This window comes from Camelus dromedarius, chromosome 2 (genome assembly GCF_036321535.1).
Source record: "Camelus dromedarius isolate mCamDro1 chromosome 2, mCamDro1.pat, whole genome shotgun sequence".
Classification (NCBI taxonomy): Eukaryota; Metazoa; Chordata; class Mammalia; order Artiodactyla; family Camelidae; genus Camelus; species Camelus dromedarius.
In genome coordinates, this window is record NC_087437.1 from 13,906,978 (window position 1) to 13,925,637 (window position 18,660).

Sequence of the window (18,660 nt, forward strand, 5' to 3'; positions counted from 1 at the left end):
TAAAGCAGAAACAAAATGATATTTTCCATAGATATCAAAAAGGCTTCTGATTGTACTTAACATCCATTTTTGATAATTAAAAATCTTTTACTAAAAAAAAAAAACTCTTAATAAAATACAGATAGATATTTCAATAAATAGCTTTTTATAATATTAAATTCTGTTTTCCTAAAATGAACCATCTTTAGTCATGCTGTATTACTTTTAAGTATGCCATTTGATTCTTACTGCTAGTATTTATTTAAAAAATAGATTTGTGTATTTTTTTTCCCCTTTTTTTGTATTGTCTTCCTGGAGTTTAGTGTCAGTGAAAGAAGTGAGACGCTGTCCTTAGTCTTTTCTGGAACAATTTAAGAAGCATGGGGTTTATTTGTTCTTTTAAGGTTTCATCTCCTTGTTTGAACTTGGTGCTTTTGTAAGATGTAATTCTTTGCAGCTTTCTTAAATTCTTCTATATAGTGGTTGACTTATTCTTAATTTTCAAATTTATCAGTGTAAACTTACATATATTATTTTTTATTTTTTCTATATCTATGGTTATAAATTCTTTCATTCTTAATTTTGTTTTTTTAGATCTATTTTATTATTTTATTTCCAAATATTTTAATTTTAATTTTCCTATTCATTTTTTCAGTTTAATTCTTCACTTTTAGATAAGTTTTTCTAACTCAATTTCCACTTTTATTATTATGAATTCTTCCCTCTTCTGAAGGATTACTGATTTCCAAATGGTTTTTCTCCTTTAGATATATTTGTTGCTTTAAGTGAAGAAAGTGAAATGAGAAGTGAAAATTGCTTGTCTGTGGTGCAGGCTTCCTATTTCTATAAAATTGCAACATTTAGTAGGTAGCTGCTTAAATAGAAATTTAAATTCCAGAATAGGACTGTGACGGACCAGTTGTAGGCCATAGCTTTTCCTTCATTGCATCATGGTCTTGTTGAAAGGATATTTTGAAAGAATTCATAGTGTACAGTGACTTTTTTTTTTTTTTAATAAAGTTTTCCCATTTAGAATCTTTTGGCATCCTCTGGCAGTGCTTTGCTAACTTCATGTACACTAACAACACAAGGTTGTTTGTATATGTCATACTTTTCTATTTAAGGATTTTATTATGCTTTCACAGCAAAATGGGTGGTGGATGGGTTTTATTACCAGTAGAACATTAAAAATGTGAGAATATAAAACTAAGTTGTATTTAGTTACCATCAATCAGTCAATACATTTCAGTTTATTGGTTGAAATGTTCCTTTTGTGTTACATGTATTTTCTTATAAAATGTTTCTTTTATTTAGGACTAAATTTAAATACTTGTCTTCCTTTGTAGGTATAAGCGTGTCTTTTCAGTTGGAACCCATGCAGTTACTACATATAATCCCAATACCTTAGAAGTAACAAATCAGGTAATCATCTTAGAAGCTATTAGGTGTTTGTTTGAACTCTGAGTTTTAAAAGCCAAGTTATGACTGGCCTGAAATCAGTATTTAGGTTAGAAATGTCAAATCTGAAAAAGATTAATATACTTATATAATGCTCAATGTTCAGGACCAAACATAAATAAATAAAGGGGGCATGTGTGTGCTTTTTTCTAGGCTCTAAAGGGTATAAACGTTTTGATATCTTACTATTGAGTTTAGCCATATTTTTAATGTAAAATTTGTAAATTAGTTCTTTATAATTTTAAAGGCAGTTTTGTTACTATAATACAGGGATGCATAAGTCACAAGTGACTAGTTGGAAAATATTTGTCGTGAAAGTACAGTTACTGTTTATAAAGGCAAGATTAATCTGAACATGGATAAGTGAACATTTTTAAATATATTCTGGTTTACTTTAATTCTAAATTAGGCATGTTTTATAGATAACCTTTTTTGTTGTTTCTTACAGATTTGTAGGTAATCATAAAATGTTATTCCCCACTTCTTTTCATGTCTGTGTATTTTAATTGCTTTGGATTAATGTCAGTAATCATTGAAACTGGAATACAGATAGGACTTTGGTTTTAATTTGTTTTTGTTTTTTTTTAGGGGGTAATTAGGTTTATTTATTTATTAGTGGAGGTACTGGGGATCGAACCCAGGACCTTGTGCATGCTAAGCGCACACTCTACCACTGAGCTATACCCTTCCCCCAAGACAGGACTTTTTAAAATTGTCTTCTGATGACTGAAAATGTTTAAAAGAGTTTGTGTTACAGAATTAACGCAATTAAAAACATTTTCTAGACTTCATTACTGTTTTGTAAAATTTTCTCATTTAATCAGTGATTATGAAAGTAAAGTAGTCAATATAAGTGTTGCTGTTCATATATTGTAACACCAGATGAAAGAATTCCTTTCTTATTGTTAGTGGCCTTATGGAGACATTTGCAGCATCAGCCCTGTTGGAAAAGGGCAAGGAACAGAGTTCAACCTCACATTTCGTAAAGGCAGTGGAAAAAAGTCAGAAACATTAAAATTTTCTACAGAGCACAGAACAGAACTTCTTACAGAAGCATTGGTAAGAATTGTTCCATGTTAATACACTTAATTTATCTCTTCTCTTTTTTATTGAAACAGTTACATTAAAGTACAGATATTAATGTTCTAAGCCCCTGTTCCTAGTGTGCTTATTTTTTTCTTCTTGACCTTTAACTTGGCACTTTGAAACTTCTACTTTTTTCTTACTGAAATTCTGTAAAATGCTTTGTATTTCCTAGTTTTTAGTCTTTTAAAAAGCATTATACATGGCAAAGCAGTTGTATGTCTAATTTATTCCTGTTTTTCAATAAAATGCCATATACTTCTTATTGAATATCCTTAAACTATAACCTTTTTTTATTTCAAGGTTACCAAGTTGGGATTTTACTTACTTTGAATAGACAGTACTGAACTGTGAGTCTTCCTTACCAGTCTGTTGTTAAACTATGTTTATGTTTTTCTCTTTCAGAGATTTAGAACTGATTTTTCAGAAGGAAAAATAACAGGAAGGGCAAGTATTTAACTTTATTAATATCAATTTTTATTTGTTCAAATGTTGCCTTTAGAAATCCTTCCATGATCTCTGTGTTCCTTTTATGGCAAAGCTAAAGAGGGAAAAAACAATTCTAACGTCTCCTGATGCCATGTGATAGATGAATGTAGTTTAACAGGAAACTCAAATGTGAGTAATTAGACTAAAGACTGTTAGTGCTGATAGTTGGGGAAAAAATCTTCAGGCAGAACTCTGGAGCATTGAAAATAATACTTAAATCATTTAGGTAGTCTTTATTCAGTATTATGAACAGTAGCAGAAGCTTCACACTGCTGATAATACTTGTTGGAACATGCAGTCGTTGCTTGGTGTATGAGGTTCCTATTTCAGAAGCATTACAAAGTTTTAAGAAGGTTTGTGTATTGATACTGTCTCTTTGTGTGTTCTTGCACTGGATCTGGCCAGTGATGAAGCTTTGCCTGGTGCGCTGACAGCTTTGAGGACGTCATGGTTGCTTTTTAGAATCAACTTGCCCAAGCCTTCTCTAGTCATGTCACAGCAGCATTTAAACTAGATCAAGACCTTCTGGGGAGGGGAAATGGGAGTTGTTGCTTTTTTCATTCCCTTGATTTCATCAATTTCTTTCTTTCCATGAGAGGGTGTTGCTTTTATAATGGGGGCAGGGGGGTGGTACACAGAGTAATGCTTAGACTCATCGCATTGTCCAGAACCCTAGCTTCTGACGAAAGGCAGGAACTGAATTCTGATATGCTGGCAGCGCCGAGCCCCTGTCTTGTTGAAGCCCTCATCCTCTCTGTGGACGTTCTGCTCCTTGTTTTAGTATCCCAGAAGCCTCACTGATCTCAACTCGAGCAATTGGCTGGTTGCCCAGGAGCCATTTAAAATAGCTTAATGGCATTTGGTGAACTGCTTGATTCTTATCCTGATAAGCCATAGTCAGATTTTCTATAAATCGTAATTTGGTATGCTTATTTTAATTATTTTTTGTTAATGGCTGAGTTTTCTGTATCTCTCTTCTGTTTGGAAAACAACAGCTTCCAAAAGCATACTTACAGATTTTGCTTATAAGCTCCTCTTTGTATCAGTTAACTTCAACAATTTAAAACTTTTCAGAGCTTTGTGGTGGAAGCAGTGTCCCTAGAGGGTTGTCTGAAGGGCAGCACTCTTACATAAGTTGATTTTGGCCTCGGGCCCCCCATTCCCCCTAGTTGCACTCTAAATCAGGGTCTTGCACGTCTGTCTCGGCGGCACCCACGATCCTGAAGGACAGCGATGTGTCTCCATTGGCAAATCTTAATTACTTCACAGGTGGTTATCAGCTGGGAGGAATGGGAAATAGCCTGCAGAGTGGGCTAGGGGCATATAAACAGGCATAGCTGGGGAAGGCACCATTTTTATGGCCTCCCTTCTACCCCCCGACTCCTGCTTTAGGGGTGTGGCACTGCTCCATCCTTTAATTCAGAATCAAAGCTCTAAATATGCTCTTGTGTTAATGCAGGCCCTTTGTCTTTCTGCAGCATTCCTTTAATGAAACCATAATGTGCATGATGCTGTAGGTCCGCAGTGCTGAGAGGATTGACGTGGTACGATCTTAATGGAGCTCATTGCTGGTTCAGTGTTGGAGTGTTAGTGGAGGTGTTTTTTTGTTTAATGCCTTAGTGTCTTTCTGAACACTTACAAGAATCTCTTATTTCAGTATTAGAGATAGTACTCTTCAGCAACATCCAATTTATTTTTACCTTAAGAATTATATAACTGACCATGTGTTTCTTTTCATATTGATGATGAGAAAACTTTTGGACTTTTTCGGTGGACAAGGAAGTGTTCATTTCATATCTGACATTTTGTTATCTTTATTTTTTCTTGCTTCCTTTTGCCTTTATTTTAAATTATTCTGTACACATCATTTTAGTTAGCAGCCTGAACTAAACATTTTTTTTTCTTTTTAGGAATAAAACTGAGTAGTAAATGGATGTTGACCATTGTAATTACTTTTAATACTAATACTTTAATTTACAAAGGAGTATTATCTAAATGGAACTTTACTTGTAAATGCAAGTAATCAAATTTCTAAAGATAACTTTCCATTGGTGTGATTAGAAAAACCTAGGGTCAAACTGAGGCTTCAGTTTTTTGGTATGTATAGAAAGAAACTCTACATTAATGTACTGAAATGGCTTGGGTTGTTTAAATTGAAGACTGTAGCAGTCCTGATGTGACCTTAGCTCTTTTCCATAGCTAACTTGATTAAAAGGATCCATCAACGAAAGTTGAAATCTTTTCCCTAATAAAACTCAGGACAACACGTGTATTTAGGATTTGCCTTTAAAAAAATTTTTTTATGGATTTGCATATGTGTAATTTAAAATTATTTCCCAAAATATTGTAACCCAAACCTTTGTTAATTTATCTTATTTATTTGTTTATTTATTGGGGTGGGGAGATTCAGTTTGTTTGTTTATTTATTTATTTATTTATTTATTTATTTACTTATTTTTAATGAAGATACTGGAGTTTGACCAGGACCTCCTACGTGCTAAGCACGCACTCTACCACCAAAATGTACCCTTCCCCCCAAAACTTTGTTAATTTAAAAAAGATATACTGTCTTCAGATAGTGTGAACATTCTTAATTGAATAAACACAAACCTCCAAATGGCTAAAATAAAAATGTTTTTAACAACTTGGATAGTAGCTCTAAATATTTATAACATTGTTTAGCTTTTTGGTTGTTTCAGCAGTGACTGATACATTAAATGTAACTATATCTTATGGTAAATTTAAATATGAATCTAAAATATCTAGAATCTAAAAGTATTATTCTCTCTCTCTCCCTAGAGATATAATTGCTATAAGCATCACTGGAGTGATGTAAGAAAACCTGTCATTTTGGAAGTAACTCCAGGAGGCTTTGACCAAATCAATCCTGCAACCAACAGAGTCCTCTGTTCCTACGACTATAGAAATATTGAAGGTTTTGTAGATCTCTCTGATTATCAAGGAGGGTTTTGTATACTTTATGGAGGATTTAGTAGATTGGTAAGTAGTGTTTTTGAAAAGGGACACAACCATTTGAAGGAAAGCACAGTTTTTACACCTCATTTTGAAATGTCTTGTGAGTCCTCTGGGAGGAAGTTTGGTATTAAGAGTGCAGGCTTTGGTATCAGAGACCTGAGCTTGAATCTCAATTTGCAGGTCTCTAAAATGAGGAGAGTACCATGCATGAAATAGGGTTTTTGTTTTTGTTTTGGAATGGGTGAGGTAATTATAAAATGCTTATTAGCACAGTGTGTGGCTTAATATTTAATAAGTGGTAGTTACGGTTTTATTTTTGTTAGTATTAATGTCTTACATGAAAGCTTTCTTTGAAAAAGTAATTTAAAATCTTTTTTTTAAATAGTCGTCTTTCCTTTGCCCAGAAATCTGCATATTCATTGCAACTTCAAATTTGGAATTCATTGCATGTTTTTGTCTTGAAATTCTGAATTATATGGAAATTGTGGGGTACAGCAGAAGCCACTTAAGATGCTGGGACCCTGTTTGTTAATTGGCATAGAAGTTGAGCTGTAGATGGTGATCATCTTTTATTTTTACGAGGAACATCTTGCCTTCCTTAATTAAACCCCACATCTCAAAGATGAGCATGAGTGTGTCCACATGAAGAGACTCAACTGAACTTACTCTCAAGAATCCTTTCTCCTTGAGAATTTTAAATCCTGTAGCTACCTTAATTTCCTGGGAACACTATTGCAAGATTAAGTGTTCTGTAGATAAATTATCCATACCTGAGTAGCAGAGCCAAGGCAAGTCTTTTAGTCTTACAAGGAGCTAGAGGGCAGCAAAAGGGAAGCAAAAAGAATGATGCAGGGTATGAATAATCTGACTACAAAATATTTTAGCTCTTCAAAGTTATAGGCCTTTTCCCAACCTAGATTTCTCTCTTTACCCAGGTGATGATGGGTACCATCCCAGTGTCCCTCATCCAGGAATACACATGTAGATATTTTGCAGCCTCTGAGTCTAGCCCCAAAAGATGAAGGCCCAAAGAGAAAATCTGTTCTTTCTCCCACCCTAAATCAGCCTAAAGCCTGCTTTCATAGTGGTGTCCAAAGGTTTGTCTCTTCCCTGGGTGGTGGAAATCTATGATTAACCCTTTGGTGGAAATCATACTTAATTACAGGAATATGGCCTCACAGACCTTAACAGAGTAACTTTTTCGCAGTACTTCAGCCAAGCCTTACAGTGCATAAGGTAAAACATTAAGGCTGAGAATTGTGATACTCCTCAGTTGCTAACATTTTTTATTGCTTGATGGCATCAAGCAGTTTTAATAATCATCTACTTTATAAGCATACTCTCTGCCTTTAAAAAGACACTAGCTAAAATGAGTCAATTCACTACAGATATGAAACCATGATGGATTAATTCAACAAACCTGGTACCTTCTGCGTACATAGTGATGACAGTAAGCTGCTGAGAATAAAATCAAGATCTGATTCAGTGTTTCTCAGCAGAGGTGCTAATGGCATTCTAGGTGTGACAGTTTATGACAGGTATGACAGGTATGACAGTTTTTTCTTGTGTGGGACTCTCCTGCCCTGCCCTTTGCAGGACAGTAAGCATTTCTGGCTTCCAGGTACCAAATGCAAGTACCAATACCTCATCCTTAACCTTTGTGGATACACTCCTGGAGGTTGATTTGTAATATTCATAGGCAAATGACTTGTAAACATTGAAACGTTCCTCAAGGTAATCTTGTAAAAAAGCTCACTGTATAAAAACAGATGAAGTCAGAACTACCTTAGTTGAAACTGGGAATCCTGCCCACATAGTACCTACCACCCTAACTGGACTTGGCTGGGGCCCTTGGGGCCTCTCTTGGAAGCCCCAGAGTGCTGTTTCCACACAGTAATGAGAACCAGACTCTGAGAAGTTATGAGTTAATTTCCATTCAGTGATTATTTGCAAGGCTTGCTATCCCAGACTTTGTGATTTTAATTTAGAAATAGTGTTTCAGCCACATACACTACTAATTTACTTCTGATAAGATCTACCTTCTTTTTTTTTTAACTAGAATTGCTCCTTCAGTCTCTTTACTGTGAGTTGATTCAATATGGTCACATTTTAGTTATTTCAACCCTGACTTTGTAAATTTCAAAATTTGTGCAGCATTTATTTGCATCAGAGCAAAGAGAAGAAATTATCAAAAGTGCGATAGATCATGCTGGCAACTACATAGGTATTTCATTGCGGATCAGAAAAGAACCTTTAGAATTTGAGCAATATTTGAATCTTCGCTTTGGGAAATACAGCACTGATGAATCCATCACATCTTTAGCAGAGTTTGTAGTCCAAAAAATATCACCTAGACATTCGGTAAGATCCATGTGTTAAAAATAAAAAAGTTGTTCATCTAATTCTGACATTTTTCTTCAATAACTTTTTAATACGTATCAATTTTGTTTGAAGGAACCTGTAAAAAGAATTCTAGCACTTACAGAAACATGTTTAGTAGAACGTGATCCAGCAACCTATAATATTGCAACATTGAAGCCATTAGGAGAAGTAAGTTTCAGCAATATTACGTTAAATGAGATTTCTTCCTATTGATAAATTAGAATAGTATTCTTTGTTTTAATATTTTTCATGCCTAAGGAATGGGAAACAAAGAATCTGTATTCTTCACATTATTGTATTTATTGATCTTAGAACAATGAATGTTACAAAATTTTTGTTCAAATGTACAATGAATGAAACTTTTTATTCAGTAATTATATGCAAATTTGAATGAGACTTTTAAAAAGCTCTTAAATTCTGATATTATAAACAAGTTACATTTTAAACTACTTTTGTCAGCTAAATGATGGTATGTAATTTTTCTAAGGAAATACCATAAAACTAAACATCTTTCATTGAATTTAGTTTTTGTTTTCCTTAGGTATTTGCATTGGTTTGTGACTCGGAAAATCCACAACTTTTTAGTATTGAATTTATAAAAGGGCAAATACGGAAATACTCTTCAACAGAGAGGTATTTTTTTTAATTCATCTAGCTTTTGAAATCCCAGTATATGCAAGGCAAAGTAGTTCATCAAAGAGGAAAAACAAGGATTTATAATTTAGAACTTTAGAATTATGTAACTTAGGAAAAGACAACTTTATTTTGTTGCATATTTAAAATAACCTTCATTTAGTTTTTAAATTTCTAAAGAGTATAAAAATGATTACTTGATTTTAAGTGAAAGGCTGAAAATGAAGTATGTTTCTCAAACTTATGTTTTTAAAATATTTTAAAATAGCACCTTTCATTGTCATTCTTAAATTGTCGATAATGGCAAGTTACTTTAAAATAAATATACTCAAAGATTTTTAAAAGTTAGTACTGTTAGGCTGGTTACTAATTTTACAGTGGAATATGCCTGCATATTTTTATATTACTGTGACTTGGCCGTTGGTACAAATATCTGTGAGATGCTGTAGCTCATGAACTCCTGTAAGTTAAACCCACTTATAATGCTGTCCTATCATGGACGAATCTGACTTCTTTTACTAAGCCATTATCATGGAGTGGGCAGTTTTTACCTTCCAGGCAGTTCTCCCATCCTGTTTTAAATGGACTGAGAGCAAATCCGTTTTTAAGGTAGTTGAAACAGTCTGGCAGTTTTACCACTGTCTGCAGTACAACTTTGTTGAAGTGTTTTCATTTTCTGTAGTATGTCCAGTAACTGTTTCTTCCCATAGAAAGTTTTTGATCTAAAGTCAACAAGAACAGCATCTTGAGTAAAAGGTTATATTTTCTCCTGTTCTGAATAAGAGGAAAAAATTGATTAGTTAGACTAAGTTAGACTAAAACTTGACACCATTAAGAAAAGGAAATAGCAAACCACCAACAGGAAGAAGATATTTGGAAAACGTAGAGCTGATAAAAGACTTGCATCTAGAATATACAAAGAACTCTTATAACTCAACACTGGAAAACCAAAAACCAAATGCTAAACTGACAAAAGATTCATAGACACCTCACCAGAGAAGATATCTGAATGATTTAAAAAAAAAAAAGCCACATATGAAAAATAATGAGTCATTAGAGAAAAGAAAATTAAAACTACTGCATATCGACTAAAATGGATAACATCAGAAAGACTTGCAGTTCCAGTTTTTGGCAAGGGTGTGGCGAAACTGAAACTCATATATTTCTGGTTATAATGTAAAATAATAGAACTGGTGTGAAAAATGGTTTGACAAGTTTCCTGAAAAATTAAACATACAGCTATCATGTGACCCAGCAATTGTGCCCCTAGCTATCTACGAAAGAGAATGAAAGCATGTGTCCACACAAAGACTTGCAGGTGAATTTGGTAATAACATTACTTAAAATAGCCAAACTAGAAGGAATCCATATGAGATTATCTATCTGTCTGTCTATCTATCTATCTGTCTGTCTATTTGTCTATCTGTCTGTCTGTCTGTCTGTCTGTCTGTCTATCTATCTATCTATCTATCTATCTATCTATCTATCTATCTATCTATCTATCTATCTTCGGTGGTTTTCAATAGACAAAAGTGTTATATATCCATTCAGTTGAATACTCCTCAGCAGTAAAAAGAACTAAACCTTAAACACATGTAATAAGTAAAATAAGCAAGACATGTAAGGACACGTAAGGCTACATATTAAATGACTTGGTTTCTGTAAATGTTTTTTAACAGACTTATTTTTAGAGTAGTTTTAGGCTAATTATCAGTGTTGAGTATCTTTTCATGTGCCTGTTAACCATCTGTATGTCTTTCTTCTTTGGAGAAATGTCTGGTAAGGTCTTCTGCCCATTTTTTTAATTGCTGGGATTTTTGTAGTTATTGCTGTTGTTGAGTTGTATGAGTTGTTTTCATATTCTGGAATAAGCCCTTTGGGTCACATTGTTTGCAGATATTTTCTCCCAGTCATTAGATTGCCTTTTTGTTCATGGTTTTCTTTGCTGTGCAAAGGTTTATACATTTAATTAAGTACCTTTGATTAAGTACCATTTGTTTATTTTTACTTTTATTTCTATTTCCTTGGGAGACTAACTTAGGAAAACATTAATATGATCTATGTCAGAGAATGTTTTGCCTGTGTTCTCTTCTAGGAGTTTTATAGTGTCCTGTCTTATATTTAAGTCTTTAAGCCATTTTGAGTTTATTTTTGTGTCTGGTGTGAGGGAGTGTTGTAGCTTCATTGATTTACATGTGGCTGTCCAGCTTTCCCCAAACCACTTACCAAATAGGCTGTCTTTTTTCCATTGTATATTCTTGCCTCCTTTGTCAAAGATTAATTGACTATGTGTGTGGGTTTATTTCCGGGATCTCTATTCTGTTCTGTTGATCCATGTCTTTTGTTTGTGCCAGCACCATGCTGTTTTGTTAGCTTTGTAGTATTGTCTGAAGTCTGGGAGAGTTATGCCCAGCTTTATTATTCTTCCTCAGGATTGATTTGGCAATTCTGGGTCCTTTGTGATTCCATATAAATTTCAGGGTTATTCTAGTTCTGTGAAAAATGTCCTGGGAATTTGATAGGAATCGCATTAAATCTGTAGATTGCTTTGGGTAGTATGGCTATTTTACAATCCAAGAGTATGGAGTATCTTTCCATATCTTTAAATGACCTTTATTTCCTTTATCAATGTTTTATAGTTGACAGCGTATAAGTTTTCCCTGTTGCGGTCAAGTTTATTCCTAAGAATTTTTTTTTGATGCAATTTTAAAAGGGATAACTTTTTTACTTTCCTTTCTGATATTTCATTGTTAGTGGAAAGGCAAGCAACAGATTTATGTATATTAATCTTGTATTCTGCTACCTTGCTGAATTTGTTCATCAGTTCTAGTAGTTTTTATGTAGAGTCTTTAGAGTTTTCTATATAGACTATCATGTCATCTGCAGATAGTGATAGTTTTACCTCTTTTCTTTCAATTTAGATACATTGTATTTATTTTTCTTGTCCGATTGCTATGGCTAGGACTTCCGATACTATGCTGAACAGTAGTGGTGAGAGTGAACATCCTTATCTTGTTCCAGATTATAGCGGGAGTGCTTTCACCTTTTTGCTGTTGAGTTTTATGTTGGCTGTGGGTTTGTCATAAATAGCTTTTATTATGTTGAGATATGCTCCCTCTATACTGATTTTGGTGAGGGTTTTTTTTTTTTTTTTTTTAAATAGGAATGAACGTTGAAATGTTATCAGGTCCTTTTTCTGCATCTATTGAGATGATCATATGGTTTTTGTCATTTCTTTTGTTGGTGTGGTATATCACAATGATTGATTTGCATATGTTGAACCATCCTTGTGACCCTGGGATGAATTCAACTTGATCATACATAGTGTATGATCTTTTTTATGCGTTGTTGGATTCTGTTTCCTAATATTTTATTGAGAATTTTTGCATCTATATTCATCAAAGATATTGGCCTGTAATTTTCTTTTTTGTTAGTGTCTTTGGTTTTGGTAGGGTGATAGTGGATTCATAGAATGAATCTGGGAGTGTTCTCTCCTCTTTAGTCTTTTGAAAGAGTTTGAGAAGGATCAGTGTAAGTTCTTCTTTGTATGTTTGGTAGAATTCCCCAGTAAGCCATCTGGTCCTGGACTTTTGTATGCAGGAAGTTTCTTTCATTACAGATTCTATTCACTTCTGGTGATTGCTCTTTTCAGAATATCTGCCTCTTCTTGATTCAGTTTTTGTGAGCTGTATGTTTCTAGAAAATTTTCCGTTTCTTTTACGTTATCCAATTTGTTGGCATAAAATTGTTCATAATGTTCTCTTATGGTTTTTTTGTATTTCTGTGGTACTGGTTGTAATTTGTCCTCTTTCATTTCTTATTTTGTTTATTTGGGTTCTGTCTTTTCTTTGTGAGACTAGCCAAAGGTTGACAATTTTGTTTACTCTTTCCAAAAACCATGTCCTTCTGTTACTGATTTTTTTCCTATTTTTTTTAATCTCTTTTATTTCCTCTCTGATCTTCATTATTTCCTTCCTTCTGACTTTAGGTTTTGTTTATTCTTTTTCTAATTCTTTTAAGTGGTAGGTTAGGTTATTTATTTGAGAGGTGGTGTTTTTTTGTTTGTTTTTTTTTGTTTTTTTTTTTTTTTGGTATCACTGTGAACTTCCATCTTAGGACTGCTTTTGCTGCATCCCATAGATTTTGTATGGCTGTGATTCCATTATCATTTGTCTCAAGGTATTTTTTAATTTCCTCTTTGATTTCAACATTGACCCATTGGTTCTTCAGTAGCATGTTGTTTAGTCTCCATATAATCATTTGTTTTGTTTTGTTTTCTTGTTTCTCTTTCTGTGGTTGACTTCTAGCTTCATGTCATTTTGGTCAGAAAAGATGCTTGAAATAATTTTTATCCTCTTAAATATGTTGAGGCCTGTTTTGTGTCCTAGTATGTTGTCTGTCTTAGCGAATGTGTCATGTGCTCTTGAAAATAATGTGTACATTCTAAGTGAAGTAAGCCAGAAAGAGAAAGAAAAATACCATATGAGATCGCTCATATGTGGAATCTACAAAACAAAAACAAAAACAAACAAACAAACAAAAACAAAGCGTAAATAAAGGACAGAAATAGACTCACAGACAGAGAATACAGACTTGTGGTTACCAGGGGGGTGGAGGGTGGGAAGGGATAGACTGGGATTTCAAAATTGTAGAATAGACTACACTGTATGGCACAGGGAAATATACACAAAATGTTATGATAACTCACAGAGAAAAAAATGTGACAATGAGTGTGTATATGTCCATGAATAACTGAAAAATTGTGCTGAACACTGGAATTTGACACAACATTGTAAAATGATTATAAATCAATAAAAAATGTTAAAAAAAAAAAAAAGAAAAGAAAAGTGCCTGGCACAGAGTAAGCCTTCAAAAAAAAAAGAAAAAAAAAAAAAGAAAATAATGTGTAGTCTGTTTTTCTTGTTGCTGTTGTTGTTTGTTTTTTGTTTTGGATGTGATGTCCTGAAAATATCAGTTAAATCTAACTGTTCTGTTGTGTCATTTAGAATCTCTGTTACCTTATTGATTTTCTGTCTGGAAGATCTCTCCATTAGTGTTAGTGGGATGTTAAAGTATCTTACTATTAAAATCTGTTTTGTCTAATAGAAGTACTGCTTCTTGTCATTTCCATTTGCATGAAATATCATCTTCTATCCCCTCACTTTCAATGTGTGTCCTTTGTCCTAAAGTGTGTCTCTTGTGGGCAGCATATTATAGACTCCTATTTTATTATCCAGTCTTCCATCTGCGTTTTTTGATTTGAGCATTTAGTCCATTGACATTTAAGGTAATTATTGATAGATATGTATTTATTGCCATTTTGAATATTGTTTTCCAGTTGATTTTAAATTTCTACTTTGTTCCTTTGTTTTTGTTTTTCCTTTTGTGGTTTGATGATTTTCTTTTGTATTATGCTTGAGTTCCCTTCTTGTTGGTTTTTGTACCTTTACTGTATGTTTTTGATTTGTGGTTACCCTGTTTTTCAAGTATTACCCATTACTGTATCTCCTTGCTTTAGACTGGTCATCATATAAGCTCAAGCATATTCTTTAAAAAATAAAATAAAAACAAAAAATACTACATTTTCTTACTGCCGTATTTTATGATTTTGATATCCTCTTTTACATCTTCATGTTTATCCTTTTGCTGTTTATTATCATTTTTCCAGTTGTGATTTTTCTTTTTCCTGTAGACTCTTGTTTTTCTATTTAGGGTATACCATGCAGTATTTCTTTTAGGATAGGTTTGGTATAGCTGTATTTTAGTTTTTGCTTGTCTGAGAAATTGTTTATTTCTCCATCTATTCTAAAATATAGTATTGCTTGGTAGAGTATACTAGGTTGCAGGTTTTTCCCTTCCTGGACTTTGAATATATGTTGCCACTCCCTTCTGGCCTGCAATGTTTCTGTAGAGAAATCAGCTGATAGCCTTATGGGGGTTCTCTTGTGACTAACTTTTTTTCTCTTGCTGCCTTTAGAATCCTCTCTTTTAATTTCTAATTTTTTGAGGGAAGGAGAGGTAATTAGATTTATCCACTTATTTATCATTTTTCATGGAGGTACTGGGGATTGAACCCAGGACCACATGCATGCTAGGCATTAAAATCCTCTCTTTAACTTTTGACATCTTAATTATAAAATGTCTTGGTGTAGGTCTTTTTGGGCTCATCTTGTTTGGAACCTGGGTATCTGTTTCCTTTTTTAGGTTTGGGAAGTTTTCAGCCATAATTTCTTCGAACACATTTTCAATCCTGTTTTCTCTTTCTTTTCTTTCAGGAGTCCCTATTATATAATAATTGACTTGCTTTATGTTGTCCCATAGGTCTTGTATCTTGCTTTCATTTTTTTTTTTTAATTTGTCTTTCTGTCTGCTGTTCTGATTGGGTGATTTCCATTATTCTGTCTCCCAGATCACATATTCATTCTTCTGCATTATTTAGTTTGCCATTTTTATTGCCTTTCACTCAACTTTTGTCTTTGCAAATGAGTTTTCTAATTTTAATTGTCTCTTCTTTATAGTTTCTAGTTCATTGTTACAGTGATCTGCATTTTATTGATAGCCTTTCTTAATTCCTTTATTATTTTTATTATCTCCTTTTGGAACTTGATATCTGTTAGACTGGAGAGTTCGGTTTCATTGTTTGTTCTTTCAGGGGATTTCTCTTGTTCTTTTAATTGGAAGTGGGTCCTCTGCTTCTTCATTTTTCTTCCATTTCTCTGGCTCTATGAATTTAAGAGAAGCAGTTATCTACTGTGGTCTTGAAGGGCTAGTTTTATGTGCAGCATCCCTATGTAGTGTGGGTAAGTCTAACATTTTTTTTGTGTTAGGGCTGTTTTTAGTATGGGTGCCTGTAAAGTTTTTTCTTCTTGTGTGCTGGCTGTTACCCCTTTGATAGAGGGCGTGATTGATGTTGTGGTGACCAGATCCTGCACTAGATGTTGAGTTGGTGGCCTTGTCTTAGCTCTGTAGTTGTCACAGTCCTGTCATGGGTAGTAGCATCTGTTCCCCAGTTGTTGGAGTAGAAGCTGTCAGATCCTTTTCTGAGCTGTGGTGTGAGGTAGGTGGGTCTGGAGTGCTTCTGCTGGAAGAGGTGCCACTGCGTGTTCCTCTGAGCTGTCCACTGGGACATGTGCTCTCTGATGTTACCTGTCACCCATTGTGTATGCTCACAGAGTACACTGTTGTTGGCACTGCCTCTCCTCCTGCCTCAGCCATGGGAATGCAGGCAGTCAGCTCAGATGCCCCTCATGGTGCTGTGCTCACAAAGCCACCAGCACAGATCCATTGGCATAGATCCACTGGAGTAAGGTGCTGGGACCTGCCATGGGAGCTAAGGAGTCAGCCTGGAGGCTAGCCCCACCTCTGTGTGTGCACCCGTGGTGTCTGCAGCTGCTAACACAGGACCTGCTCCAGCTGTGAGAGGACCAATAATCTGCTTGGATGTCCTGCTGGCACTGAATTTACAGTGGATGGTGAGGTGAATCCGCTTTCCTGCTCTCAGAGCTTATGTGGGCAGAGCCATGGCCACTGTGGGCACGCCAGGAAGGAGACTGCTATGGTGGGATCCCAGCCCGCCCTTCGGTTCTCCTGTTAATGATGGGACTTTTATACCTGACTCAGGCTCCATCTTGCATCCACTCCCAGTTGCAGCCTGGCATGCTCCAGCCTCTTCGGGCTGTCTTGACACAGCCGTCGTCTCCCCAGGTCTGTCTGCTGAAGCCCGAGTTTCAGCACCCATTTCCTGCACACAACAGCAGAAACGTCTAGGGCTGGGGAGCGCAGGGCGGTGTTGAGGACAGTGTGCCCTGGTCTCTCTCTGTTCTTTTTGCCCCAAGCCAGCTGCTACTCTCTCCTCTGAGCCTCTGAAGCTCCCCTCTGCCCCGGCTGATCTCCCAGCTGTTGTAGGGGGTTCCCAGGGTGAGGGAACCGTCCTTCCTTCACAGCTCCCTCCCAGGGGCCCGGGTCCTGATTCTTTTTCTTTTCTTTTGGTCATACCCGAATAGGTGGTATTCTTTGTTGCACTTTTGATTGTATGATATCTGCTAGAGCTCGGTAGGTATTCTTTGAGAATTGTTCCACGTGTAGGTGTATTTTTGACGTGTTTATGGCAGGAGGTGAGCTCCACATCCTTCTGTTCTGTCATCTTGATCTCTCCAGTTTATTTCTTTTTAGCACTGAATAATATTCTATTGTCTGGTTTATTTATCTACACATCTCTGAAAGACATTGTGGTTGCTCCAAGTTTTGGCAGTTATGAATGAAGCTCCTGTAAACATCTGTGTGCAGGTTTTGTTTGTATGTGAGTTTTAAACTCCTTTGGGTAAATACAAAGGAATGTGGTCATGTGGTAAGAGGATGTTGAGTTTTGTAAGAAACTGCCAAACTGTCTTCCAAAAGTGGCTGTATCATTTTGCATTCCAGCTGGCAATGAATGAAAGTTCCTGTTGCTCCACAGTCTTGTCAGCATTTGGTATTGTCATTGTTACAGATGATGGTCATTCTAACACTGGTGTAGTGGTTTCTTGTTTTAATTATCATTTCCCTGATGTCGTATGATGTAGAGCATCTTTCCATAAGCTTATTTGCCATCTGTGTATCTTCTTTGTTGAAATCTCTGCTAAGGATCTTTTTTTTTTTTTTAATTGGATTGTTTTTCTTATTGCTGAATTTTAACTAAGAGTTCTTTGTATATTTTGAGTAATAGTCCTTTATCAGATATGTCTTTTGTAAATATTTGCTCCCAGCCTGTGGCTTGTCTTTTCATCTTCTTGATGAAATTTCTTGAAAAAGTGAAACCATAGGGACAGAAGCAGATTAAGTAGTTGCCTGAGGCTGGAGAGTTTTTTTGCAGGTGGGCACAAGGAGACGTTTTGGAGTGATGGAAGTACACCAAAACTGGTTTGTGGTGGTGATTGCACAGCTATATAAGTTCATTAAAGATTACCAAACTGTACATTCTAATTGACTTTTATGATTTATAAAACTGTAACCTCAGTAAACATGTTAAAAATAATCTTAAAATTAAAAAATAACGGAAAACAGTAAAGCTCCAGTGCCTTAGTAATTGTGCACAATATGTGACAGTAAAGTGAATTGCTCGTTTTGGTGCATCAGACTGTCTCCTAGAGCCCCTGTCCTTTTGTGCTTCCCTTGTCCCCAGAGTGCCCCCTCTGAGCAGGTTACCTGCTAAAGGGCCGATGCTGCCTTCTGAATCAAAGTTTCTCTTAGTTATCCATTTTAAAGTCTTTTTATTTTTAACCTTGCGTAGAGATTCCTTATTAGCAAGTTTGCTGGATGGAGTAAGAGCCTCTGGTAACAGAGATGTTTGTGTAAAAATGACACCCACTCATAAAGGTCAGCGATGGGGGTTACTGAGCATGCCTGTTGAGGAGGAGGTAGAGAGCCTTCATCTCAGATTCTTGGCTGCACCTCCAAGTAAGTATTGACTTCAATGTGATTGCATTTCCATCCGTCTATTTAGTAATAATACAAGAATTCCAGTGCGGATCTCTAAATCTTCTTAAACCTTTCATCTCCTTACAGATGGCAACTTTGCAGATGCTGTATTCCGGTTCAACGCTAACATCTCATACAGTGGAGTTCTGCACGCAGTAACGCAGGATGTAAGATAAATTGTATCATAACTTGTTCACTGACTGT

General features: G+C 35.3%; 1 protein-coding gene across 1 annotated transcript in view; it reads left to right on the top strand.

Moving 5' to 3' along the window:
* DNAJC13 (DnaJ heat shock protein family (Hsp40) member C13) overlaps positions 1-18,660 on the top strand; it is a 109,670-nt gene that overhangs the window by 25,747 nt on the left and 65,263 nt on the right. The window contains exons 3-11 of the mRNA XM_010987812.3: positions 1,326-1,401; positions 2,347-2,496; positions 2,926-2,967; positions 5,809-6,009; positions 8,140-8,346; positions 8,440-8,535; positions 8,909-9,000; positions 18,269-18,435; positions 18,544-18,623. Of these exons, the coding sequence (XP_010986114.1) occupies positions 1,326-1,401; positions 2,347-2,496; positions 2,926-2,967; positions 5,809-6,009; positions 8,140-8,346; positions 8,440-8,535; positions 8,909-9,000; positions 18,269-18,435; positions 18,544-18,623 (1,111 nt within the window). The remainder of the gene's footprint in view (positions 1-1,325; positions 1,402-2,346; positions 2,497-2,925; positions 2,968-5,808; positions 6,010-8,139; positions 8,347-8,439; positions 8,536-8,908; positions 9,001-18,268; positions 18,436-18,543; positions 18,624-18,660) is intronic.